A 26,315-nucleotide genomic window follows, 5' to 3' on the forward strand; every position below is an offset into this window, starting at 1 on the left:
TTTCCTGGTGATATGAACACCCCTTCTGGAGGTCATCCAAAGCTGGGTCGGAGAGGGAGCAAGTAACTCAGGGTTAGGGAATGTGAGGTCAGCCTGCATCTTCCCCTAGGAAGCCTGTGGACAAGAGAGTTATTTTCACTAAACCCTGGTTTACTCATCTTTATAAGCAGAAGGTAAAATAGTTTGCCTCTACTTACACTGATTATTCTAAACAACTGTAACGGCAGTGGGACTTCTTATGTTGAGGACATCTGGGGGTTGGCGTGGACTCCATGTTGGGTGATAACTGCCCTTTAAGCAACAATTGCTTCATGTTTTGTTCTAATATTCTTAACAGAACTGAACAGGGGATGTTAGATATAGGTAGGCCTTCTTTATATTAGAAAAAAAAATAGCGGAGCATTAAGAGATACTCTGAATCCTATCCAGAAGCCACTTGTGAAATGTTAGCCTGTTCAATTTTTTTAGGTCAGACTCATGGAAGAGAAAATGTTTATTAGCTTAGAGTGTTGAGTTGCTATGCACTTGGAATTTTTCTCTGAAAAATGACACATGAAAGCAATACACTTGAACTGTTCTACCAGTCTTCCAATGGCTAGAACCAGCATGCATTGTAATGGAAAGGAAAAAGAGCCTTTCATTGTGCTATTTATTTCTTTAAAGGAACATGTTTTATACCTGTAAAAGAAACCTATAAAGTCTTATGAGCTGCTGCTATGTAATCTCTAAAATACACTATGTAATCTCATCTAAAATGCACTGTTTTGCAGATGTTGATGAATGTGAAAAAAATCCTTGTGTTGGTGGAGAATGTATTAATAACCAAGGCTCATACACCTGCCACTGCCGAGCTGGCTATCAGAGCACACTCACCAGGACGGAGTGCCGAGGTACAGTGCCCTCACAGAATATGAGCCATCTGTGCCTAATGAGCTCTTTGCTTTGAAGGAGCTCAATGAAATTTAAATAACCCTTGCCAGAGAGGCAAATCCAGCTCCATTGCTTTTTGCACTTTCTTCCAGGAATTTCAAATATGGTACTTTCAGTCTGAGGACAGGACCATAAAGTCCAAATTCAAATTATTTTAAAAGATAACTTCTCTGACTGGAGAAAAATCTTATTTTCACTTCTTTTTTTGTTTCCTCACTGCTGTCTGTTAGTTTTTCGTTTGGAAGCTGGGGAATGGGACTATTCTTTGTGTCACAGAAAGTGAGGAAATATTCAGGTGAAATTATGCAGGCACCTCAGTTTTTAGCGGGACGGTCTGAAGGATAAAGGAGTTACCTATAAGTCCTTGCTGTATATTAGTACACTTAGCAGGGTTTCAGGTCCCACCTCAGACCTTTGGAATCAGAATCAGCAATTTAATAAGATTCCCTCATGATCTACATGTATATTAAGGTTTGAGAGGCATTGCTATAAATGTTTTCTCATAAAAATCTGCCTTCAGGTTTATTTATTAATTAATTGTTAAGCCATTCAATATGGCTTCTATTAAATGACATTTATGTACTAAATTTCTGAGGTAGAAATAAATAAGATATACTGCCCTCCCTCAGAGGATTCAGATCTTTATCTCTGTCTATAAATTTGGCACAAACTGAACTGTCATTAATCCAGTAAAACCAGATAAGATAAGCAAAAACTGTTAAAATCAAATATGATGAGAAGTAAGGAGTTGTATATCACTAGAAAAATTGGAAGCCATTAATAAGATGTAATTTTGTTTGCCTCTCCTAGCAAAAGCCCTTTATGTGCATTGGCGACACACAGAGGTTTTCATTTTTATCAGCAAAATGGTCTCACAATCCTTTGAATTTTCCTCCGACTTAGAGATTTATTATCATCAGTATTTTTTAAATATACTATATTGAAATGGCAACTTTGAGTAGAAAAAACTATAAGGCAGCATTTCAACATGCTGATAATTCTATTAATGGCCTACTACAGAATTTTAAATCAGATGGGCTAAGTATTTAACTGAGTTGAGAACCTTCTTAATATTGCAACTATTGGTTCAAATAATTAGCAGTACTAAGCATTTTAAATAATAAAGAATAAAATGAAACCACTGACCAGAGGCTACACTGTTAAATAAGCAAAGATAAATGATTATTGAGTAGCCTAAATGGGAATGAGGACCAGATAGTGTAAATGCATGTGATTGTCATCAGTCTGGGATTTAAGGTACTGGAGACTAAAGATGACTTGCAGGCTACCAGCTTTGTCCTCTTAAAGAGTTAGTACTAAGCCATGTGCAGTGGTACATGCCTATGTTCCTAGCAACTGGGAAGTTTGAGATAGGAGGGTTACAAGTTCAAGGCCAGCCTCAACAACTTATTGAGACCCTGTCTCAAAATAAAAAACATGAGAAGAACTGGGGATGCAGTTTAGTGGTAATGCACCCCTTGGTTCAATTCCCAGTACAAAAAAAAAAAAGGGCTAAGTTTATCCTGAATAGAAGTTGAGGACACACTCCTGTTATTTGGTAGATGAAAGTCACTGCAGAAGGGTCCAAAAGGCTGTGTACTTAGCAGAGAAAAAGTACATGAGGGAGTGGGTAGAAGGGGACAGAAGAGATAGAAACACAGTTGAGATATTTGAATGACAAGCATTTCATTTGTTTTATAAGGCAGTGGAGCCCCATAGCATTCTCAAGTTGGTGAGGAGGGAAAAAGATGAACTCTTTTTCCTGTTTATGTTAACCTTTGCCTCAAAAAAATTACAGAATCCTTTAAAAAAAAGTCTGTACAAGAATATATGGCTTTTACTACTTTTTGGAGCGTGGAGCAAGTCAGATTTTAGCAAGGATTAAGAAATAAAGGAGAGAGAAAAGATCGTGGGTTGTTGGCACAAAGATCAGACAGAAGAAAAGCCCAGACTGCCATAGCTAGTCCAATGACTTGTGTGGAAACCACTGCAGGATCTGCCCAGAAAGAAAGTGCGTCTGAAGGTCAACCACAAGACACCGTGCAGACAGAATAACCCAGACGCCATAAATGCACATTCTTGATGTCCAGGGGATATGTGGGGCACTTGTTCTTAACTCTGCACAGATAGGTCTGCTCCCATTCAGATCTGCACAGTTTCCTATCTGCTGAGAATGAGCCCTGAAAACAGCTGTATGCTGGGTAGACAAGACAGTCTGTGATCATCCTCTTTGATATTCAGCCAATTTGTAGCCTCTACAAATAGAGGAAAGCAGATACCCCAGGGCACCATATTGTTCACTTTGGGTGGGTTGTCAACCTTTAAGTGAGAGATCAGACACAGGTTATTTGAGTTATTGTCATTTTTAAAACTTTCATATCAAGCCCTATAGTTTACTTTGGCATAATATTAAGCACAATAGAAAAAAGGAGAAATACACCCAAAGTACCAATATTTTATTTGGTAGATAGAGTACTCATAAAATTATTTTTAAAAAAAAGACTAAGAATAAATGATCAATAACACTGTTCTTGGACCAGAACTGCCATAAGGAAGATACATAGATATCTCACAGTCACATGATTGATGGTATTCAGGGGGAATTAAGTAGGTTTTTTAAAATAGCATTTCTGTCTTCTGTTCTGGTATAGCTGTAATATCTGCCCTTTCAATCATGTATTTAACAACACCAGCCAAAGTTCAATAAATACACACACACACACACACACACACACACACACATACATATGCAGACACACACATACACACACACTCAGTAAACTAGCTAGGAAAATGGTAAAGAATCTATTTTGTTTGCGGAATTGATTTAAATAGTCTTAATACAAAGGAAGTTAGATTGAATGTGCTTGTATAGGTGTATATATTTTTCTGTCAGGTGTCTACTAATAATCCTAAACATTGAGTTATTTGGTGCCCAATGTATGTTGAAGAGTATTACTGAGTAATTGAAACCCAAAGCTAAGGCCGTGAGTTTTGAAATGGAGGGAGGAAAAAATAATCTTAAATCCCCTAACTAAAGCTGTTTCTTCCTTTTCTTACTGGACTTTAGACATTGATGAATGTTTACAGAATGGCCGGATCTGCAATAATGGACGTTGCATCAACACAGATGGCAGTTTCCATTGTGTGTGTAATGCAGGCTTCCATGTTACCCGAGATGGGAAAAACTGTGAAGGTAATAAACAGTGTGATAAGCCCATTTCTCTTCTTCCCTCATAGTCTTGAGATCAGGAGTCTCAAGGCAAATATGTCAAATGTATTTCACATATTGTTATCTGAGAAGGAAGACTACATTTCCATAATATTCCTCTCTATAACTGACACTCATATGAGTCAAATAACATTCTAATACACTGAGAGCTTGCTTCTGAAAAAAATCACTAGTGATGAGGAAACTTTTATAGCATAAATCATTGCTTTCTAATTTTATCCAATTGGACCATATATATTATGGAATTCTTTTATGAAAAAATTGGAGACACCTAAGCCCATATATTCTCTAGTAGCTTGTAATCCTTTTGTTTGAAGTGCCTGCCTAATAATCAAATACTACTAGTCAGTGTCTCAAAATGTCAGATTTGTTTAAGGCTGACTGCTGAGCACCAGCCTTTTCTGTTGCCTCTTGCATTTATCACCTCATTTTGAAATGGGATACTTCCAAAGTTTTGTTTTTGCTCTTGACAGTCTCCCCTTGATTAGAAAATATGACTATTATTGATGGGTTTTCACCTTGCAGACCTTTAGCAAAAAGTAAAGAATGCTGTTTATCCTGTTTCCTAATGTCTTTGGGAAGGTCCCAAGAATCTATTCATACATTAAAAGAATTTCAAAATTGTTCTTAGAAACATTTTTGGCAAAATACTATCTCAGTGATTCAATTCAGAGACATAATGCCAAAATTCCTGGTTGGAATAGAATCCTGTTGAAAGAAAGAGAGAGAGAAAGGGGAGTGGGAGAGAGAAAGAGAGAAAGGGGAAAAGGATAATAAATTACTCTGGTCTGACTAAAGCTTGTAAGTGAAGACATATCATGTCTACAGGAGCAAGTGCCTCCCAAGATAGCTGTAATATTACATAAAATAGCATGTCGATGATTTTAAATAAAATTCCCCATAATCAAGGGATCCTAAAGGCTAGCTGGCTAAACTATATTCTATAGTTGAGTTTTGCATTTTAAAAAATCCATTTTTCCTACTCTTATTTAAAATTGCTTCACGCTATAAGCTGTCTTCTGCTTTCCACTTTTTAAAGAATCAAGATGTAGCCTAAATACATTTCAAATTCCTCCTAGTCTTAGCTTTGAAGTAATATTCTGTATTAAAGTAATGTGATCCTGTGAAATAAATATATTCACCAGACTGTAAGACTTTTACTAAAACTTTGTGTGTGTACATATATGTACACATATAAATCTAGTTGTTTGCACATATGTCAAAGCTTGAGAACTTGAGATACATATTTTATGTGATCTCTCTTTATGTGATGTAATTTGGATGAAAACCTTGAACATTATAATAACAAAGAAAGAGATATAAGAATAAATATTTTGTACATGCCAAAAAGAAAGAAAGGTGAAGAAATAAAATTATATTCATGCAGGTTGGTTTCCTTTTGTAAGCTTACTCTTTGGGGACCCCAGGACACTCTATGTGTTTATTTTTCAGATATGGATGAGTGCAGCATACGGAACATGTGTCTTAACGGGATGTGTATCAATGAAGATGGCAGTTTCAAATGCATTTGCAAACCTGGATTCCAGCTGGCATCAGATGGGCGTTACTGCAAAGGTATATGCTACAAAGCTCAACCCGCATTCTCTGCCTTCTTTTGCTCCACTTTTCCATGTGGATTCTCCCCACATAAAGCATCCCTTATTCTGGATTAGGCAACATAGCTCAAATTCCTTCTGAAGTCCAGCTATCCAGATAGTGACAGTTTATGACCAGAAGGCCATTCTTATTTCACAAAAGGTATTTGAGTCCTTTCAAAGGATCCTAAAAGGCTTCAGTGTAGCAAATACATAAGCTAAACTGCCGACTGGTTTTCATATAGATTTGGTTATCTTTCTAAATAAGTGGAGTTCTGCCTTTTCTTTCCAGCTGGGGGATCAGAGCATTTAGACTTCTTGATGGTCGTCTCTTACATCTTCACGTGGACAAAACATTGTAGATTCTCATTTGCAGTGATGAGATATCAACTTCAGTATCAACTTCCCTGAGATACTAAAGAAACAAGAAACTTTTTTGTGGTCAATATATTTAAGTTTTATCAAGTTATATAAGCAAAAAGGAAAACAGGATTAAGCAGAAGACAGAAACAAACCAGGAGCCATTGTTTAGCTTGATGACTTTTGAAATCATCTCTTTGCTTCAAGTACTGAAGCAGAAATTAAGAGGAATTTTTTTTTGTTCTGTTGAGGTCAGGATCCTAAGAAGAGTCATCAGAGATAAATTCATGCTTAGTCTTCTGCCTTACATAGTCAGGGATGAGTGATACCTGCAGTTGGTTCTGAGATCTGAACTAGAACCAGACTTTTCAAAGAACCTTAAACTCAAAATAGGTCCATAAAATCTGCTAAAATGGTGTACTCAGAGCCACTCTCCAGTTCTGGTTGCAGAAGTGTAGCTCATCCAGCTGCTTAAGGTGGAGAAAGCAAGAAAAAGCCATGTGAGGCCTCCTCTCTGAGTGTCCCTAGTAGACAGTTTGGTAAAGGTGTTATGGAAGAAAGCTTTGTATGTGTTCAGTCCTTGGAAAGATGTGCTTTTTCTTGGGGCTTAAAAGAGCTTCTAGGCCTTGGTTGTTTACCTACATTCTCTATGACCTCACATGGGTGGCTCTTAATATTGTGAAAATCTGTCTTCACAGCAAGAGAAAACAGTTGAATTTTTCAAATTTGAGGGAGGAAAATGGTTTCTGTCATTTTAAGCTCCGTGCTGGGCGGAACTTACATGGGAAGACAGGATTAGTACATGGAAATATTCTACAATGTAAGACAGTACAAAACAAAGTGTCAAATTGTGCAAATTAAGTGCTGTACAAGTAAAAAAAGAAGAAGAAGAAAGAAAGAAAGAAGGAAGGAAGGAAGGAAGGAAGGAAGGAAGGAAGGAAGGAAGGAAGGAAGGAAGGAAGGAAGAAAGAAAGAAAGAAAGGGCAAGGGAATGATTGCTGGAATATTTGGAATTAAGCTTCCAAACAAAATAACGGAAGGAAATGTGAAAGCCCCTTTGTGAGCAGGACTTCTGTGAGAATACTTACTCTCCTGCCAATATGCAGCACACACTAAGGTTCGCTTTTAGTGCCTCAGGGCTGCTGGTGACCCAGGCAGCAGTTCCCCAGCATTAAGTGTGACCAATGCATAATGCTATTTCAGAAGACATTATGACCTCATAGATGGAACTGGTTTTGCAACCATTTGCAACCATTGAAATAATATCTTCTCAATAAAGGGATTGTTCCATTCAAAGCATTGATGATTCCAATGGTTTGCTTTGACTTTAGCATTCTGGCTTTAAGAGAGAGAAAGAGAGAGAGCATGCAAGCAAGCAAGCTTGAGCTCCAAAGCTCCATGTTATTGCCCTTGTTCTTCTTTTTTTCTAGTGTATAGAATGTAGAACATACACACACAGTAATAAGACTAACAGAACAAGAAAAGAAAGAATTCTCTTAAATTCTGACTTTTCCCTTTTTTATTCTTTTCTCTAAGACTTTCTTAGTGTTAAATATACACTTACTTCTGAGCCCCACAAAGAAGTGACTGTTTAAGGCTGATCAACAATGCTCATTTAATCTCAACAGTGAACTACTCCAATGAACAGCATGGCCTCTCTGATCATTTTCTAAAAGTTGAGGCTGCCAACTCTGAGTGACCTTCCTCTGGATCTCTGTGACATCTTTGTCTCCATTAAAAAGCCCTTGTGTTACTTTTCAGACTGTAGTCTTCACTGTTTTACTGTAGATTTCAACTTGAACAAAAAGATGACTGAAATAACTGAACCAATTTGAGTTCATGTATTTAAATATAACCACTGTTTTAAATACAATCTGTACATGGAATCTTGGACCATCTGAATATATTTTGTGCCAAACAACACAAGCTAAGTAAAACACAGAGGTGTTTCACTCTCAATTTGCCTTTTTAAGGTCAGAAAAAAGGAAATAGTCAGATATACTAGTTGTATATTGTAAAAGGAGTCATTATAAAATGACTTTCTTCTAAGCATCCTGTGTTGTCCAACACACAATTTTAATACCTTTTCCTGTTTCCCTATATTAAAGGAGGAGAAATGTCTACTATTACTATTGTGCATCCAATAAAGTCTTTTAACAGACCCCTCTAAGTATATACATATGATAGTACAAAATAAGGAAGACTTTTCTTTGCTGGCTTCTAGTTACTTACAGTGCTGTTATTGGTCCAGAGTCATCATCAAAATCATCTAAGTTCATTTTCTGTTCTTTTCTATGTTGTTCCTTTAGGGCTTCAGTTGCTCTCTTTTAACACTTTGTCCCAGAGGGCTAAGGCAAGGGTAGTAGATCAGAGACACAGCCCGGGTGTTGAATGCCAAAAGGAAAAGCTTCCTGCCCAGGGCAGAGATGCAGTTTGTTATCAAGCCAGATTTCTGGCACAGCTACCATGGGATGCATTACACAAAGCCCTTTGTCTTTCAGCAGTCATTTTTCTTCTTCCTCCAATTCTGTTTTGGCCTTTGTGATTTTTATTTTGGACTTAAAAAAAATCTCTTGGGAGAATATTTATATGGAAGCTTTTTATGGAAAAGAAATAATCTTAACAATTTTTCTTGTTTTGTTTCTGTTCTTTTAAAGGAAACTGAGAATACATCTCATTAAGCTTGTATTGTTGATGCTGAATGATTTTCCATCGTACCCATTTTCAAGTGTTACAATGATAAACGATATGGTTTAGATAATAGTCACTTCATTTTTAATCAATGTCTCTTCCCACTGCAGATATTAACGAGTGTGAAACACCTGGGATCTGCATGAATGGGCGCTGCGTGAACACTGATGGCTCCTACAGATGTGAATGCTTCCCTGGACTGGCTGTGGGTCTGGATGGACGTGTGTGTGTTGGTAAGCAAAAGCAATGGCTTGATTTATGATAGAGAGGCACCTTCCATCCATCAACAAAGCCAACCAATAACAAATGCCCTTTACCATAGTGGGTAGGATATAATGGATAGTTGCAGAGCCAGTAAACCAACAGGGTCAGGTCTCTTCTTGCATAATTGTATACTAATTTAAAGAATAGAAAGATGAGCTGAAATAAAGGGAAAGCCAAGGGACCCTAACCTCTCCTTCTTTCTTTCATTCTCTAAATACACAGCTAACCTCAATTTTCTCCAACTTCCTTTTGTAGATATTTTGTAGATATGCTCACTCTCTCATGGTCAACATCTTAATAATGAATTAAATGACCAAGAAAAGTATAGAATGTAAAGAATATGGATAATTGTGAAACATGTAGGATAATAGTTTTGTGTGACTTCATAAGAAGTTTGAGCCTGTATAAGAAGATTGAGAAATAGATACGAATTTTATCCAAATTATTTTTAAGAAAGGTACTCAGAAAACCCTTTGAATTGGGAAAGGATTGGGCACAGCCAGACACTCCTTCCTTGGTGGTGAAAATAACATGGCTTAGTTGACCAACTTCTGCAGATTTATATAATGAACCTTTTATAGATCAAACTTTCTCCTTTTTGGAAAGTACACCTAATTCAGATGTTCAATAATTGCATGTTTACTTTGGGGTAGGATGCCTTTCTAATAAAGGTCTTATTTATCATGGTGTGAATTCAACATTCTTTCATCGTTCATTAAGTGCCTGCTCAGTGCATGCCTAGGGAAGACAAAAATGAATGAGACATAATCCCAGCACTTAAAGGCCTCGCAGTTTGGTAAACCATGGTAATCCCCAAGAAACTGTCAGAGTCTAGCCATTGGTTTCCACTTTTGGGGAGTTAAATGTGTTTTGTTGTTGTTTGTTTGTTTTGACTCCTAGTACCAGAGGCATTCTCAGTGAGTTAGAACTATGCATATATAAAGGCAGCTTCAACTCTGACTTGGGGGAGGGATCTCATGTGTTGAAAGTGACAGTATGATGATAGGTATTTCTTCCTGTTTAGACACACACATGCGGAGCACATGCTACGGAGGATACAAGCGGGGCCAGTGTGTCAAGCCTTTGTTTGGTGCTGTTACTAAATCTGAATGCTGTTGTGCCAACACTGAGTATGCCTTTGGGGAGCCCTGCCAGCCATGTCCTGCCCAGAATTCAGGTATGTGGTATGGTCATGGAGGGGTCCTCACACTTCTAGCCTTCTGGCTCCATCGGTGATCTTTGCATTTATGGAAGAGACATGGAATGATTACATTATGCTTTCCAGGTACACCATGGACCTTGCTGGGGCCTTGGCAAGGTCTAGCCAGTGTCTCGTTACATTTGACTCACCCTCTCCTCACAATCATTTGTAGTAGGCAGTATGTTTATGCCTCTGGTGTGAACTCTGCCACCTCAATAATAGTCATGGTCTGTAGAAAACATGCAAGTTCATGATGTTTGCATTTTGCAGGAGCTAACTATTATAAAAGCAGAATTTTATATGGTGTGAAAGTAAATAATTTTCAGACTACCTGAATATTTCCAGCAGTTTCCCAGAAGGCCATTTGTGAATTTTGTTCACATCCCATTTGTTGATTTTGGTGTGCTTTTCTTAAATGATTTTATTCAACCTAGGGGAAAAAGTATTTTCCTGGTGGCATGACACAGTAAAAAGAGAACTGGATGGTGAGTCAGAATTATGCTCTCTGTTCACAGGCAGACAAATTACTTAATTGGGTGTTTAGTTATTTGTACATTTTTTCTCATTTAAGGATTTGAAATAACTTACATTAACAAATATGATTATAAAATAGAACAATAAGGAAAATGGATTTTTGGTCTTCTAGAAAATGAGTTGCCTTAGATAACACAGAAGGTTCTATGCAGTTGCAAATGATTTGTAAAGCAAAAATAGTTTATTGAAATTAAAATAATAGACTATCAATATTTGAACATGATTTTAAGGTAGTTTAGCAGATGACTTCTAAAGTCCTAAAATAAAGTTAGGCCTAATATTGAAAATACTTTGTTCCAGTGGGTCAGTTTACATATGAGATTCTGTCTGTTCATTTCTGCAATAAATAAAATGAATTAAAGATTAACCCATAATTTTTAAAGATATGTTATTTTTAAAAATGTTAATCTTTGAAGCTAGAGAGTTAGAAATTAAAATATACTATGAGACACTAAATATGAAGGGAAGACTGTAAATAAAATGAGGAATGTCAATTGAAAGAAAGCCTTATTTTAGCTTTTTACTTCACTAAATGAATAAGATGCAAATTATCATTTATATATGATCAACAATGAACTAACTACATGTTTAATATACTCCAATTATACATAAATATCATTCCTTCAAACCAAAATACTTTGATGCAACTTTATAGTTGTGTGTTATTAATACCATCCTTTGCCTGTTAACTATTCAAATGCTTTTCTTACATACTGTAAATTTATATGATAGATGAGTGTCATGAAAGCTGACCCACACAGTGTAGGTGATTTGTTCATGTTGATTTGTTCATGTTGAGGTCCAAGACTTAGAATCCAGGGAACTTGATGCATACAGTTTTTTGCTTTGACATTTTCCTCTGGACCAAATGCCTCTCCAAAATAAAGTCTTACGATACATAGGGGAATGGTGAGGGTTTAGAAAAACGATGACCAAAAGAGACTTGATTTCTCTAAGCAGTAAAGCTTGAAGAGAAGTAAACTTGAGGCCCAGGTCTGCTAACTTCTGATTTTTATTTGAATGAATTTGCAAAGAAAAGGTCCATTTGTGGAAGTGGTTTCGTTTAGTTTGATTTCTCTACCTCTTTGGTGGATGAAAATTCCAAACCATGAAAGATCCAAACATGAGATAATCCATCATTTCAGGAGAGAGAGGGGGAATTTTAAAAAAATTTATTGATACAATATAATTATACATATTAGTGGTATTCATTGTTATATATTTATACACACGCAAAATAATTGAGCTAAATTGAAAAAAAAGGTTTTTTCATATTTTTATTGGTGTGTTATAGTTATACATAATGGTGGGATTCATTGTTCCATATTTATGCATGCATATAACAATATAATTTGGCCACTATCATTTCCCAGTATTTCCTCTTTCTCTCCTCTCCTTCCTTCTTTCCTCTACTCTACTAATCTCCTTTCCATTTTCATGAGATCTTGGGAGATTTTTAAAGGTACTAAAAATATCCACAAAAAAAATGTCTTTAATCCATTGAATGAGAAATTGTAACTGTGCAACCTCTAAAGTTATCAGTGAGTGGAGCAAGCTACATATGAAGCTATTTCTCACTGACTAGAGAAGCTGATTTACATGGCTCAGCAGGCCCTCTTACTTCCTCAGCCTTCTGACAGTGGTGTTTACTCCTCACAGAAACTAGTCATTTAAGCCTGCCTGAGTACATTTCTGAGAATTTTCCTGTGTGACCCCAATACTGCCGTCTCCATGATGCTACCTTGAGGTAGCTCAGCAACATCTACTACATCAGTGTTTGAGTTACATGTTATCTCATTAGATTTACAGACCTGTCATATGAAATGGATATCATTAGCCCCAATTTGCAGAAAAGGAAACTATCAGAGGGAAAGTATTTGCTACCCAGCAATAAGCACAGTCTTCAACATTCAAACCCATGATGATCTGAATTCACCTCAGAGTCTAGTGCCAGATCCTGCTCAAATGAAAAACAATGGAGATGATACTTTGATTCCATTTAGGCCAAGCATCAGCTAATCTAAATTACCTGTAAAAGTGCTTTTTACAAAACTGGTATGCTCTTGTTTTGTCTTATTGTTTTAATTAATTGCTTATGTGAAAGAATAAAAAGGACTTTTTTTTCTCTTTTTCTCTGGCTTTCCAATAAAGTGGTACCCACCTTTCCATTTGTGCCTTTGTTGGCCCCTTTTATGATGATTTTAAAAAAGAAAGAATTTTACTTTTTTTGTCATATTAACATTTGTTAGGTGACACACTTCTGAAGGATTCATCCTTAAACTTATGTTTGTAGAACTCATTTGTATCTGCTGTCATTAAAATGCAAATCTCTAGCCTATGGAAATACAAGAACTATTTGCTTTAGCAGTGAGGTTCAGCCAACCTCTGAAAAAGAGGCCCATTCCTAATATCCAGTTGTCTTTCCACTTAAGCACTAGAGATAGTGGCTGCCAAAAATCATGGGCAACTGAGGGACATGTTACTTTCCTTTCCTTGCATAAAATATGACTCTAGTTATTTCTCCATTCACTCTTATGTTCATTGAAATATTATTGGGACTATTTGTAAAACACTGTATATTTTTAGTAAACTTTCTACATATCAAAATTTTTTTAAAAAAGATCTCACATTTTGATACTTAGCAACGCTTTCCCTTTGAATTTATCTTAGAATTTATCTACTATCCTGATGAATATTACCTTTTAAAATACAATTTGAACACACACAAGAGTAGACACCTTGTTGCTGTTCTTCTGAGGGGAGGCTAGAGAATTTGCAGAGAAAAGTGAAAAAAAAATATTAAGAACTTGATTGTACTGAAAAAAGAGCTTGCACTCAGAAAAAAATTATTCCCAAGATGGTGGGAGAAAGTTTTATTAACAGTTAAGAAACCACATTTTAACAGGCACATTTCACTGTAAAGTGTAAAGTGTTCCCTGGTGAACCAAATCAAGTTATGGGAAAAAATGCCTTTTCCAAAAATGCTTTGCACAAGGAATTGCTATAACTTGCCTGTATCCTTCAAAGTCGATTTCCTCGGTGATGCGGATCCTTTAAAAAAGAGCCTGGTATAAAGGTGACTCCCTCAAGAGATGCCTCCTTTCCCTTTACCACGTTATTTTGGTTCTGCTCACTTTGGAAGAAATGATGTGTGCAAAGCCAAGGGCAGGATTGACCTGTTCTGCAAACAAGGGAATCATTTACTATCTGTTAATTTATTGCAGCGGAATATCAGGCACTCTGCAGCAGTGGGCCAGGAATGACGTCAGCAGGCAGTGGTAAGGATTCGTTTCAAATTTACTACCTTAAGCATGTGCTGAGACAGCATCTGGCCTTCCTGTGGGTTTCCAGTTGGTCCCTTGACACTAGTCTGGCCTGGCTCCTCTCTGGCCATCATTGCATGATGTACCTGGGATGCCTAGAAGTCCCCATGGCAGAGCCACTATGCCCGCCCAAAGTTTCCTGGGATTTCAGGATGTGGGTTGCTCGCTGAAGGGGCTGGGATCTCTCCCAGGGCACTTGATCAGGGAACATAGGATGAGATGAAATGATTGTGGTTGTTCTTTCTTGAAAAGAGGCAGCCTGGACCTTCTTTAGATTTTCCTCCATCAAGTATACCTCAGTATTATGTGCCTTCTTATCTCTCAAGGACTTGGTCATTATAAGGTGACAATAAGGAGCCATCTTATATGTCGTAGCAAGCAGTGACAGCAACCAAGTTGGAAGAAAATAAGATGTTTGTGTAGGAGTTAGAACTAGAGAAATGTTGGGACCATAAAAAAATTTAAAGAAAAATGAAAAAACTAGAATATGTAAAAAGAGGTGACAAGAAAGAAGAAGAGATTGGCTTACTAATATTAAACTAAATGATTTGATTAAGAGAGTTCTAGTGGACTGTAGAATTAATTGTCAATTCATTCAATATGTATGGATGAAGACAAGGAGTGGGTATTTGAAGGAGAAAAGAGGAGAAATTAGGAAATTTATAACAAATTCGGAGCTAGTGAGTAGACAGTAACAAGTTGTAATTGGAACTTGGAGAAGGAAAAAAGAATCAACCCTAATTTTTAAAAGGTTCCAGCAACAGGATTTGAGGCTACCCATGCACTGATGGTCAGTCTGCATCTCCATGACTCCTAGAGCTCTGTTTAGTCTTTGAGAGCTCAGAAGAGAGAGGACCCAGCTCATGAGGGCAGGAAAGTGAAGGCTTTTGGTTGAGCTGGCTTTTGATAAAAGAAGAGACCTGCTCCAGGCATTACCTCCACAGAGTGAAGAGGGCATTGTGTATTCACAGAGGAGTGAGAAGTTTGGAACAAATAAACAAAGGCTTCATATTTCAATTTAATCTTGAGGATATTATTGAACCCACAAAAGTTTGAGCCAAGGGTATGACATGATCATCGTGCTTTTAGGATGCTCAGAATGGTGCAGTGTGGAAGGAAAATGAAAGAGGGAAGGGCTGGGGGCCAGGAAACCAGGGCTAGGGACTTGAGCTCTGTAGTGGATCTACTTTTCCATCTTGGTGCTTGAACCAGGAGAAGTCCAGGATGTCTCTTTCAGCTTGATTCAGGATTGGTAATCTTGAAGTTCTAGCTCAGATGTGGGTTTCTTCTCAGGGACTGGTGGAAGGAAGACTTGACTTAGGAATATCTTAAAATGAGAAAAAGGGAATGAGCTTTCCTCTTCTAAGTGAACCCTTCAACCCTCCTTAAATTCCAAATCTATTACATTTATTGTGCTGTTATTTTTTAACAGTTAATTTGATGTTTATTTTAGAATGTCATTGATTTTGAATTTTTTGGTGGTGCAGATATAAATGAATGTGCATTAGATCCTGATATTTGCCCAAATGGAATTTGTGAAAATCTCCGTGGGTCCTACAAGTGTATATGCAATTCGGGATATGAAGTGGATATAACTGGAAAAAACTGTGTTGGTAAGAAGTTCCACCTGTTTTCTTTTTTAAAAAAAGTATTTAAGTATTAGAAATGCAAATCAGATCCACATCATTGATTAATGGTTCAGGGTTTTTTTTAAGAGAGAAAGAGAGAATTTTTTGATATTTATTTTTTTAGTTCTCGGCGGACACAACATCTTTGTTTGTATGTGGTGCTGAGGATCGAACCCGGGCTGCACGCATGCCAGGCGAGCATGCTACCCCTTGAGCCACATCCCCAGCCCCATCCACCTATTTTCTAAGACACTTCATGTATAATGTATCCCTTCTTTCATTGCTTGGAGGAAACTGCTTCTGATTAGCTTAAAGGACTTAGCAGATGAATTCTTTACACTTCGTGTGTCAGCACTGCATGTACATGTCTTAATAGCAAACATTCACATAATTGAATCTTGATAGTTTATTAATAGCCATGTATCAGATTCACTCCATAAAAGAAGCTTCCATAAAAGGAGCTTCTTAGATATTGTAAAAATGCAAAGATTTTAAGCCATTCTCATATGGCTACAAAGTCATCACTACTTTCAATAAGAGAGAAACAGCTCTTCCAACCACTTATTGCATTTAATCAGAATACAGCTTATTTTCGGTAATAACTACTGTTTCCTAAGTTGAGCAACACTAGCTTTGATGCTCTAGCAGTCTTTATTTATTTGTTTTATTATTTTTTTAAATACACGACAACAGTAGAATGCATTACAATCCTTATTACACATATAGAGCACAACTTTTCATATCTCTGTATATAAAGTATATTCACGTCAATTTATGCCATTATACGTGTACTTTTTTGCATTACAATTCTTAATACACATATAAACCACAATTTTTCATATCTCTGTTTATATATAAGGTATGTTGACAACCAATTCAGGTCTTCATACATGTACTTTGTATAATAATGATGACAGTCTTTAATGAAGTTACCAGCCAGTAACTAAATGAATCAGTTGGTTGGGAAGAAAATGTTCAACATGGGTCAGTTTCTTCCTAGACCAGTATTTTGTGAAATGCATTGTCCATTCTGTAGTGGAGTGACATATACCTCAGGTTTTCTGAAGCTGAGCTTCCAAAGCTAACATACTCATTTTTATAGAATATGCCAGACTGTGCCAAAACTAAAATGTAAGATGGTACATCTTTTTGATTGGGAGACCAAACACATTTTACATATGAGCAAACATATGTTATGGAATAGGACAAAAATTAATATACTTTAAGATGAACTAGGGGACCTCAGATATATTTTTTACTGCATGATGTACCTGGGATGCCTAGAAGACCCCATGGAAGAGGCACTATGGCCCACCAGGTGGGTCCTGGGATGAAAAAACTGTATTGATAAGAAGTTACATTTTTTTTCTAAGACATTTCTAGCTGATGATGTAATCAGACCCTCTCAATGCATAAAAAAATTTCTTATGAATGTTCTAGCCCATTTCATAGGCTATCTGGAATAATTTAGCTCAAAGGGATATTACAAACTGCATAATTTCTACATTCCCTATATAGTAATTCATATGTTAAATCTTGTTTTTTCTTCAGATAGTCATATTATTCATCAGGAAACAAGGAGTTTTCCTCAGCCCTCTGAATTGCAAGTCTGAATTCCCATGACAATTATAAACACTACAAATTGCTTCATACTTTATAAACATAACTGGAGACAATTTAAATTATTTTAAGGAAGAAATGCCCATCCCAGAACTAATGCATATCAAAGATGGACCACACTTTCTAAATATTTATCTAGTTTCTTAACACAATAAAATTGGTTCTGAGTCTGACACAATGAAGCAATTATACAAAGCAATGATAAATGATTTCCAGCAAACCCAAGTTTTCTTCATACTGAAGAAAGTGAATTAAACATTGTCTAGTGACCTAAGGCTTTATAGATATCTGGTTTTGATAACCAGGTCAAGCTTCTATTTTCCTAAAATTACCTCATTTTGTGAAAACCAATGGTACAGGAGTTTTACCTGTTTTGGTGTAATTAATCATGCCATTTTAAAAGATCTAATCTAAAAGAGCAAAGAAGTTGCTTTCAAGAGATGGGCTCTTTCAAATGTTCATTTTCATTGACTTTCCAGATATTAACGAATGTGTGCTGAACAGCCTACTCTGTGACAACGGACAGTGTAGAAACACTCCTGGAAGTTTTGTCTGTACCTGCCCCAAGGGATTTATATATAAACCTGACCTGAAAACCTGTGAAGGTAAACCATATGTTTTATTCTTATAATATGTACTTTGCTTTCTTTTGGAATGTCGTTGGAAAATCACAAGAATAAATTAGAGTCACTTCTATTTTAGACAATCATGCCCATTTTTAATTGAAGTCCTGTGGCTCTAAATGGCACTTGTACATACTTTGCAAGCCACTGATGGTATTTGTCTTCAATTGGTGTATTATTTGCCATTTAAATGCCACTGTGTTCATTTTGCCTGGCATGTTATTTGCTATCACTTAATAAATGAAGACAATATTATACATGTACCATTTGAATTCATAATTTGGGATCACATGTACCTTTGTTCCACATTTTCTGAATTAAAAGATTCAGCCAATTACTAGATTCCATACCAAACAGAAATATCAGTTCATATTTTGGCATTTCATCTAGTAGAGAAAAACTATCCAGTCCAAGTTTTGCTATCTGATGAAGAGTGTGTGGTAGCAATCAGGCCAAAAGCGAAATACTTCTTTATGCCCAAGACTAGCTTTTAGCAGTAATGTAGACCTGTTTTTGTTTCAGACATTGATGAATGTGAATCAAGTCCTTGCATTAATGGAGTCTGCAAGAACAGTCCTGGCTCTTTCATTTGTGAATGTTCTTCTGAAAGTACTTTGGATCCAACAAAAACCATCTGCATAGGTATTTATCTTTCTGAGAATGATTTTTTTATGTTTATTAGTGCTGCTATACTTAACATCAACTTTTACTGAGAAGAGTTTAAGTGTGGGAGCAGCATTTAAAACCATCAGTATTCCTTGTTTTGTCATGCTATTCCTGCTATAAGTAAGTCCAATGTGCATGTTTGAATTTTGATATAGGTTCTACTAAATATCCATTAAATATTATCCTCCTCCCCTGCAGAAACCATCAAGGGCACTTGCTGGCAAACAGTCATCGATGGGCGGTGTGAGATCAACATCAATGGAGCCACCTTGAAGTCCCAGTGCTGCTCTTCCCTCGGTGCTGCCTGGGGGAGCCCGTGCACCATATGCCAAGTTGGTAAGAGATATGGTGCTGTTCCCCCCACCCTCATCCACTGGTTGATGTGCTTAGAAAGGGAAAGACAAGTATTTTATTTATTTAAGTTCACCTGGGAATTTTGAAGGATTTGATTCTGATGGCCTCAATGAAACATTCTTGAATAGGAAATCAGAGAAGTGTCAAGTACAATAATTTTATGTGATTTGGTTAATTTCTATCTCAAAATGATGATGGGGTTAGTTTGTGAGTCTTCCTTGAGGCACCAGTTCCTGGTAAGGGTCCTGAGCTTTTAGCAATTCCAGCTTTTCTTCCAAAACTCTAATTGTTATAAAGAAACCAACATTTATGACTAAGCTTTATAAGGGTTTCTGCTCAACTTCTAAATCTGTTGGGAAGCTGAGGTTTGAGAGCCTTGCTAATCGTTTGCTGATCCAATGTTTTAATATATCAGTGTGTGAATTTATGTGATGTGAATTCTGTGGGGCTTGAGACCTCCAAATTCTTGGCTTTCTGCCCCTTTTCATTTTGTAGTAGTCTGATTCCCATCTTCAGGATAATAGAAAGAAACTTGCACTGGGTTTCCTTCTTAACTGTCACCTTAGTGTGATGTAACTTTGTATCTTTTGAGATATCTTAGAGGAACTGAGCTTTATCATAGGAGACGTTTCATAATTGTTCTTCCTCACCTATGCAGTCTCAGAAACACTGTATCTCATCCTTATTCATAACATCTAATTCCTGTTCCAGGTCCTCTTTTGTGTTTGTTATAATACATCATAACTACAAAGTCTGGATATTGTCACCTTTCTTTCTCCCCCCCGCCCACAGATCCCATATGTGGTAAAGGCTTCTCAAGAATTAAAGGAACACAGTGTGAAGGTATTTCCGATTATTTATAAACCATACATTTCTGGGTGTGTGAAGAATGCTTGTGTTAACTTGTGCTTGTTAAAGAGGTCCTGTAACTTCACAGGGAGAAATACACATCAGAGGAAAAGAATGGCAAGAACTGCAGAGCAGAGCAGATGTTAAGTTCACAAGCATGTATGGTGCATTTCCCAGTGTCAGAGCACTATGGCCAAAGGTCAAGGGGGCTGAAAATGTTTAGGTTGACTAAGGTTTAGAGTGACTGCACTTTCAACATGCCATTTATCAGGAAGAGGAAAGCAGGAAATTTTTGATGAAGCCGTAAAATTTGTATTTCCTTGGCTCTCCCTGGGCCTTGTTTGTTTGTTTCGTGCTCATGGCTGACTTAGAGGGATGCACTCCCTTGCCTCTTTTTTGAGTCTGGGTGGATTCTCTCCAGTTTGCAGTGATTCTTTCTCATGGAGTCCCAGATAGATATAGGTCATGGTGACTAACACAATCTGACATGACACAGCAGCTGAAATATTTTAAAAACAGCAATTAGTCCCATATGTGGGATGAAATGAAGTTCTTTCCCTGTTAAAACAAAGAACACTACAACCCCCACCCAAGGTCTTGCTTTCCAAATGATGACTGAATCCTTTGGCCTTTTCCTGGTCCAGACCTGCTATAATAACTTATCTGAGCTCAACAGCACATTTTGGTATTTGAGTGGCCAGAATAACAACAACAAAACAAACAACTAAACAAAAACCAAAAAGGTATAGTCTGTCTGCTCCCCATTTTTCTCCACTCCAAGGAAAGATACAGAAATTTTTTCAACATTCCTGGCTTAGAAAGTTATTTCTTCAAAATAGGGACATAGTTTGTGTGTTTCTTAACTAATGTTCTCCTTTTTGGCACTGGCAAGTAAGTACCTTTCTTTGGACTAACTGGATGATGAATGTTTTTCCAAATTAAGTACAGTGAGCACACGGCTCCCATTAAGCAGACAAGGAAGGATTGGTCCACTTGAGAGAGATTGGGTGAGTGATGAATGGATGCACATGAGTGAGCACCTTTGGACTCTCCTTGATCCAGGCAGGGACCACCATGATATTGCCAGGATAGCATGAGACCACTGCTAGGTTAGAACTCGTTACACAATTTCTAGTGATTTAGCACTTATCAAAAGAGACTCCCGACTGACCCACATATCCCTCAGGATTATTTTCTGTGCTCACCTTCAGGCTGTTCTTTTCTTTGATAGCTTGAAATAGCAGGTTTCTAATTCTCTGTTTCCAGACACACATGCTAGGCAAGCACTCTACCGATGAGCCATAACCCCAGCCCTATAGAGAGAACTTTTAAGCTTTATGAGACACTTCATCTCATAAAGCTAATTATATGGCCCCTGGGAACCTTACCTGTCTATAGCTACTAGATCTGTCCCCAAGAACTCACACACCCACTCTCTGACTCAAAAGTTACCCTTGAGACTGATGGAGAATCTCTTATATTGTTAGTAATAGGGTGCTATTTAAATACCCTAGAAATTCTACGTGAACTGCTTGTATGGAAACTAGTTTTTTGAACTTATCAGTTTCAAAGTGGCCTTTTCTATTGTGAGAATAATTATGAGTGTATAAGTGGACTAAGGTAAAATTACCTTATACATGTATGTTAACTTCATGCTTTTTTTCCTTTTCTTTTTAGATATAGACGAATGTGAAGTGTTCCCAGGAGTGTGCAAAAATGGCCTGTGTGTCAACACCAGGGGATCGTTCAAGTGTCAGTGTCCCAATGGAATGACTTTGGATGCCACAGGAAGGATCTGCCTTGGTAAATACTGAGCTCGTTTTTCTAATAATCCTTTCTTAAATATTCAAAACTCTTAATAAGACACAGCTGAATATTTGGTTCTAAGCACCAAATTCAGACAGCAACATTAGGATCCATGGTAATTTCCTTGACAGATGGCCTTCCTAACTCAAGTTTTATGTTCCCCTTTACAAAAAGTATAGAGAAAGGATTATTGAGAAGAAACTTTAGGCCTTTGTATTATATAACTATTCCTTAAATCAGTCTTATCACAGCTATTATTCCAGAGTTCTGAGATCTGACCCCCTATGCCATGGAATATAGGATACCAGGTGAATGGTGACAAGAAGATAAACATTTGCACTTAATAGGAAACTATAACCAATGACTTCTAGACATATCCTGTCATTGGCCAGGAAGACAGGTCCTTACAGCAAATGCATGTGGGTATCAGGAACAAAGATACCACTGCCTTGGGGAGTAAACCTGAGGGAATCCAGAGCTATTGTCACTGCCAGTTAGGTGGGATCCTCCAGGCCAACTGCTGGAGCCCAAAGAAGCACCTCAAACCCAGTCATCCCATCAGAATGAAATGGAAGAGATTGGATGAGGAATCCAGAATGCTTTCTTTAGAAGGCTGACCCAGGGGCAGCAAGTTTGAGTGCCACTTATGCTATCTAGCAGCATTTCTTGGTATAACTACTGTAGCTTCTGACTGTCAGGAATATGCCCCTTATATTGCTCATATCTGAGCCCATGACTCTGGAAATTGTGCTCGGCTTTTGCATATCTGAAACTAAACCACTCTAAGAGCATCGCTAGTCAGTGTAGGAGGTGAAAAGAGTTCATGCAGCTCAAGGTTTTGATCATTTACAAATTAGAGCTAACAAACCTTTATAGAGAGAACTTTTTTAATATATATATTTTTTAGTTGTAAGTGGACACAGTACCTTTATTTTATTTAATTATACGTGGTGCTAAGGATGGAACCCAGGGCTTCACACATGCTAGGCAAGCACTCTACTGCTGAGTCACAACCCCATCCCTACAGAGAGAACTTCTAAGCTTAAAGCTTAAGCAATATGAAATATAAGGGCAAGTTCAGAGCCCAGAATCTTTTTGTAACTGAGAATGTCAGTTAATCACATTCTTAGTTTTAGTTTCTTTGTTTAGGGAGAGTCAGCATTTAATAAAAGTCTTCTTCTAGGTTCTTCAGTTATTTAATTTAGGATTTGTTTTTTAATGACCCATCTTGATATAGGCAAAACTGAACATAAAGTTGCAACTTCAGCAACTTTCCATCCAATACGAGAGGTTCAGACATTGCAGTGAATAGTCAGTAACCCCATAGCAAAAGAGACAGAGAAGAAAGAGTACAACTTACATTTTAATTATACTTTAGTTTTCAGGTGCATAATCTCACCTGAGCTTCACAGTACCTCCTGAGAGATGGGTGCAACATTATTTAACAAATGTAGAAATTAATGTTCCAGGTAATCATTTGTCTAAGACAAACAACTTAGTTGTAGAACATTTCCAGAATCCAGGTCTTCTGGGCCTTTGGTCTTTCTACTCTTCCTCACAATGCCATGAATTTGGAGTTGGGGCAAGAAGAATTCTATTTGTATCCTGAAAAAATGTGCACATGATCACATGTTGAGGTGAAAAGAATACTTGAGAAGAATGGATGGCTTCTGTGGTTCCTCCAAGTAGGGCAGACTTTACAAAATGAAGTGCATCTGAGGAAGAGGTGACGGAGCTAGCTTAGATGTGCTCCAACAACAAAGAGTGCAGTTTGCTTTTCACTGGGGAGGACATGCCAAGACATTCTGGACTCTCTGACTTAGTGCCAAGTGTGTCAGGGAGCACTGTGGGAGTTTTCAGAGTACCACTCCTTATGTAGGACTATTAGAAAGTACCTGGGGTTGAAAGGGAGCTTTCTTCAAATAAGAGGGGCAAATATGGACCTACAAAGAAAAGAGAGTGCTTATTAGTCAGGAATATTTACCACACACTTGGTTTCTTTGAAGGAAAAAACTTATTCCAGTCAATAAGTAGATAGAAAATTAGTCCGTGTATTATCCTTTGCCTAACAAAATTTGCAGTTAAGGGTAGTAAAAACAGAGTGGCCCTCTGTGTTAGTCAGCTTTTCATCACTATGAAAAAATTACCTCCTGAGAATAACTTAGAGGAGGAAAAGTTAATTTGGGCTCATGGTTTCAGAGCTGTCTGAAACCATGGTTGGCTGTCTCCATTGCTCTGGACCTGAGGTGAGGCACAGGATCATGGTGGAAGGGTGTGGCAGAGGAAGGCTGCTCAACCAGGGACAAAATATAATTCTCAAGGGCATGCCCTCAGTGAACTACCTCTTTCAGCCACCCCCCACCCAGTAATCAATTTGAAGTATTAATCCATCAAATGGATTAATCCACTGATGAGATTACAGCTCTCATAATCTCATCATTTCACTTGTGAACATTCCTGCATTGCCTAAAATGAGCTTCTTGGGTGATACCTCATATCCAAACCATAGCTCCCTCCTCAGCCTCCCTCTGTTCCTCTGACAGATATCCGCCTGGAAACATGCTACCTGAGGTATGATGATGAGGAGTGCACTCTGCCTATTGCTGGACGCCACCGCATGGATGCCTGCTGCTGCTCTGTAGGTGGAGCCTGGGGCACGGAGGAGTGTGAGGAGTGTCCCATGAGAAACACCCCAGAGTATGAGGAGCTCTGCCCCAGAGGACCAGGATTTGCCACGAAAGATATTACAAATGGAAAACCTTTCTTCAAAGGTACAATGTTTTGAATGGTCAATTGGTTTTCTTTTTAGACCAACAGGTGCCTTTGCATGATCCCAGCGTTCTACTAACAGAAAAATTACCATGAACATTATCTGTGTGGCCATCTGTTGGTCATCTCAGCATAGATTTTTAGCTTTCTGAATTATATATGGCAAAAAGTTTACTCTATGCTAGACTGTCCCCACTTCCACTCCTCTAGACTTCCCTGGGTCTCTGGGTCTCTTGCTTCTCCTATTTAGTCATTAAGTGGTAAAATAAATTTTTATACTATCATAAGCCAGAAGTAAATCAAAGAAAAATCTGCCAGGAAAATTTACATGCCATCTACTAAAATCAAGTGATATGACCATCTGTCTCTTGTCTTGAAGCATCCATATCACTGCCACCCACCTTAGTGTATAATGGAGGGTAAGCGGTGTAAGAAACCAGTGCCAAGTCCTCTATCCAAATCCAGCAAATGTCATTTTTCAAACACACTTTGCTTCTCTAACAATGTTTTCTATAATGGAAAAGTTGAAAAGGCTAGAGATGTTTACAAAGTCATGCCTTATGGGTCATCACACATTCTTTGAAATGAGTATTGCTACCATCTTAACTTACTGGGTAAGTTAACTCACTGAGACCACCCAACTAGTTGCTTACAAACTTTTCTCCCCCATGTTTTTCTTGAAGATATCAATGAGTGCAAGATGATACCCAGCCTCTGTACCCACGGCAAGTGCAGAAATACCATTGGCAGCTTTAAGTGCAGGTGTGACAGTGGCTTTGCTCTTGATTCTGAAGAAAGGAACTGCACAGGTCAGTATGAGCTTCCAGGAGCAAGAGAGGTTACATTCTTTAAAACCTATCCTCTTTCATATTGCCACAAGTGTTAAGGCCATCCTGATACTCATTTGCTGCCACTTGTTCTCTTTGTGCAGATATTGATGAATGCCGCATATCTCCCGACCTCTGTGGCCGAGGCCAGTGTGTGAACACCCCAGGGGACTTTGAATGCAAGTGTGATGAAGGCTATGAGAGTGGATTCATGATGATGAAGAACTGCATGGGTAGGTTTGTGGTCATGTGATCCACACAGGAAGAAAAGGAATTCAAGAAGCTTGGGTGCCTCATAGCCTCTGTCACAGGTTCTTCCAGCTGCCTACCACCCTGTGCTCCTGACCAGGGAGTCAGAAATCAGTCTGTGGTGGAGGGAGAGTGATCTGCAGAAGAAGTGAGGGAATTTGTGTTTTAGGGTTATGGGTAACTTTGAAAATCAGTTGTGAACCTTTGAGAAGTGAATTTAATGCCTGGAATAGACAGTAAATTGAGAACCATTGAAACTTAAGCTATAAAAGAAGTCCCATTAGAGGACTTCTGGATTTTACCCAGATTTCTAGAAAAAAAGAGATTGATTAATCTGACTGCCTTAGATCAGATTCCCTAAAAAAAACAGAGTCTGAAATGGGGATTCTTATAAGAGTGCTTTGTTTTGTGGGAGTGTTCTGGGGAAGAGCCTGTCAGGAAGTGAGAAAGTGAGAGGAGCAAGGTTAGTGCAAGAGAAGAAGATAAGCCAAGCATTTGGCTGTCTTGCAACTTTAGTCTGATCCCACAGGAAGTTCTGGAGTATATATGGCCCCAGAGAGGTGTCCCATGTTGAGACAAGGTCAAGATTTTAATCTTCCATGTCAGTTCAATCAATTTTTCACCAGGGGTGGTCACTGGCTTGGGAGAGGGGTCCAGTCTCTCACATCCTAGGCATTTTTGAATGTGGTGGACTGGCCATTAGCAGCCAGGACTCCCAGCAACTGAGGGATGGTAAAGGGGATGGCCTGGAGAGGGAAAGGGTCCCATCAGTGTATTAAACACAGGTCATTTCC

At 37.9% G+C, this 26,315-nt stretch overlaps 1 protein-coding gene across 4 annotated transcripts in view; it reads left to right on the plus strand.

Moving 5' to 3' along the window:
- Window positions 1-26,315, plus strand: part of Fbn1 (fibrillin 1) — a 222,372-nt gene that overhangs the window by 124,672 nt on the left and 71,385 nt on the right. For all 4 annotated transcript variants that reach the window (XM_078049643.1, XM_078049640.1, XM_078049641.1 and 1 more), the window contains exons 13-27: window positions 771-890; window positions 4,001-4,126; window positions 5,615-5,737; window positions 8,919-9,041; window positions 10,097-10,249; window positions 14,032-14,085; window positions 15,618-15,743; window positions 17,858-17,983; window positions 18,524-18,643; window positions 18,866-19,003; window positions 19,814-19,864; window positions 21,548-21,673; window positions 24,220-24,447; window positions 25,129-25,254; window positions 25,377-25,505. In XM_078049643.1, the coding sequence (XP_077905769.1) occupies window positions 771-890; window positions 4,001-4,126; window positions 5,615-5,737; window positions 8,919-9,041; window positions 10,097-10,249; window positions 14,032-14,085; window positions 15,618-15,743; window positions 17,858-17,983; window positions 18,524-18,643; window positions 18,866-19,003; window positions 19,814-19,864; window positions 21,548-21,673; window positions 24,220-24,447; window positions 25,129-25,254; window positions 25,377-25,505 (1,869 nt within the window). The remainder of the gene's footprint in view (window positions 1-770; window positions 891-4,000; window positions 4,127-5,614; window positions 5,738-8,918; window positions 9,042-10,096; window positions 10,250-14,031; window positions 14,086-15,617; window positions 15,744-17,857; window positions 17,984-18,523; window positions 18,644-18,865; window positions 19,004-19,813; window positions 19,865-21,547; window positions 21,674-24,219; window positions 24,448-25,128; window positions 25,255-25,376; window positions 25,506-26,315) is intronic.

This window comes from Ictidomys tridecemlineatus, chromosome 5 (assembly GCF_052094955.1).
Source record: "Ictidomys tridecemlineatus isolate mIctTri1 chromosome 5, mIctTri1.hap1, whole genome shotgun sequence".
Taxonomy (NCBI): Eukaryota; Metazoa; Chordata; class Mammalia; order Rodentia; family Sciuridae; genus Ictidomys; species Ictidomys tridecemlineatus.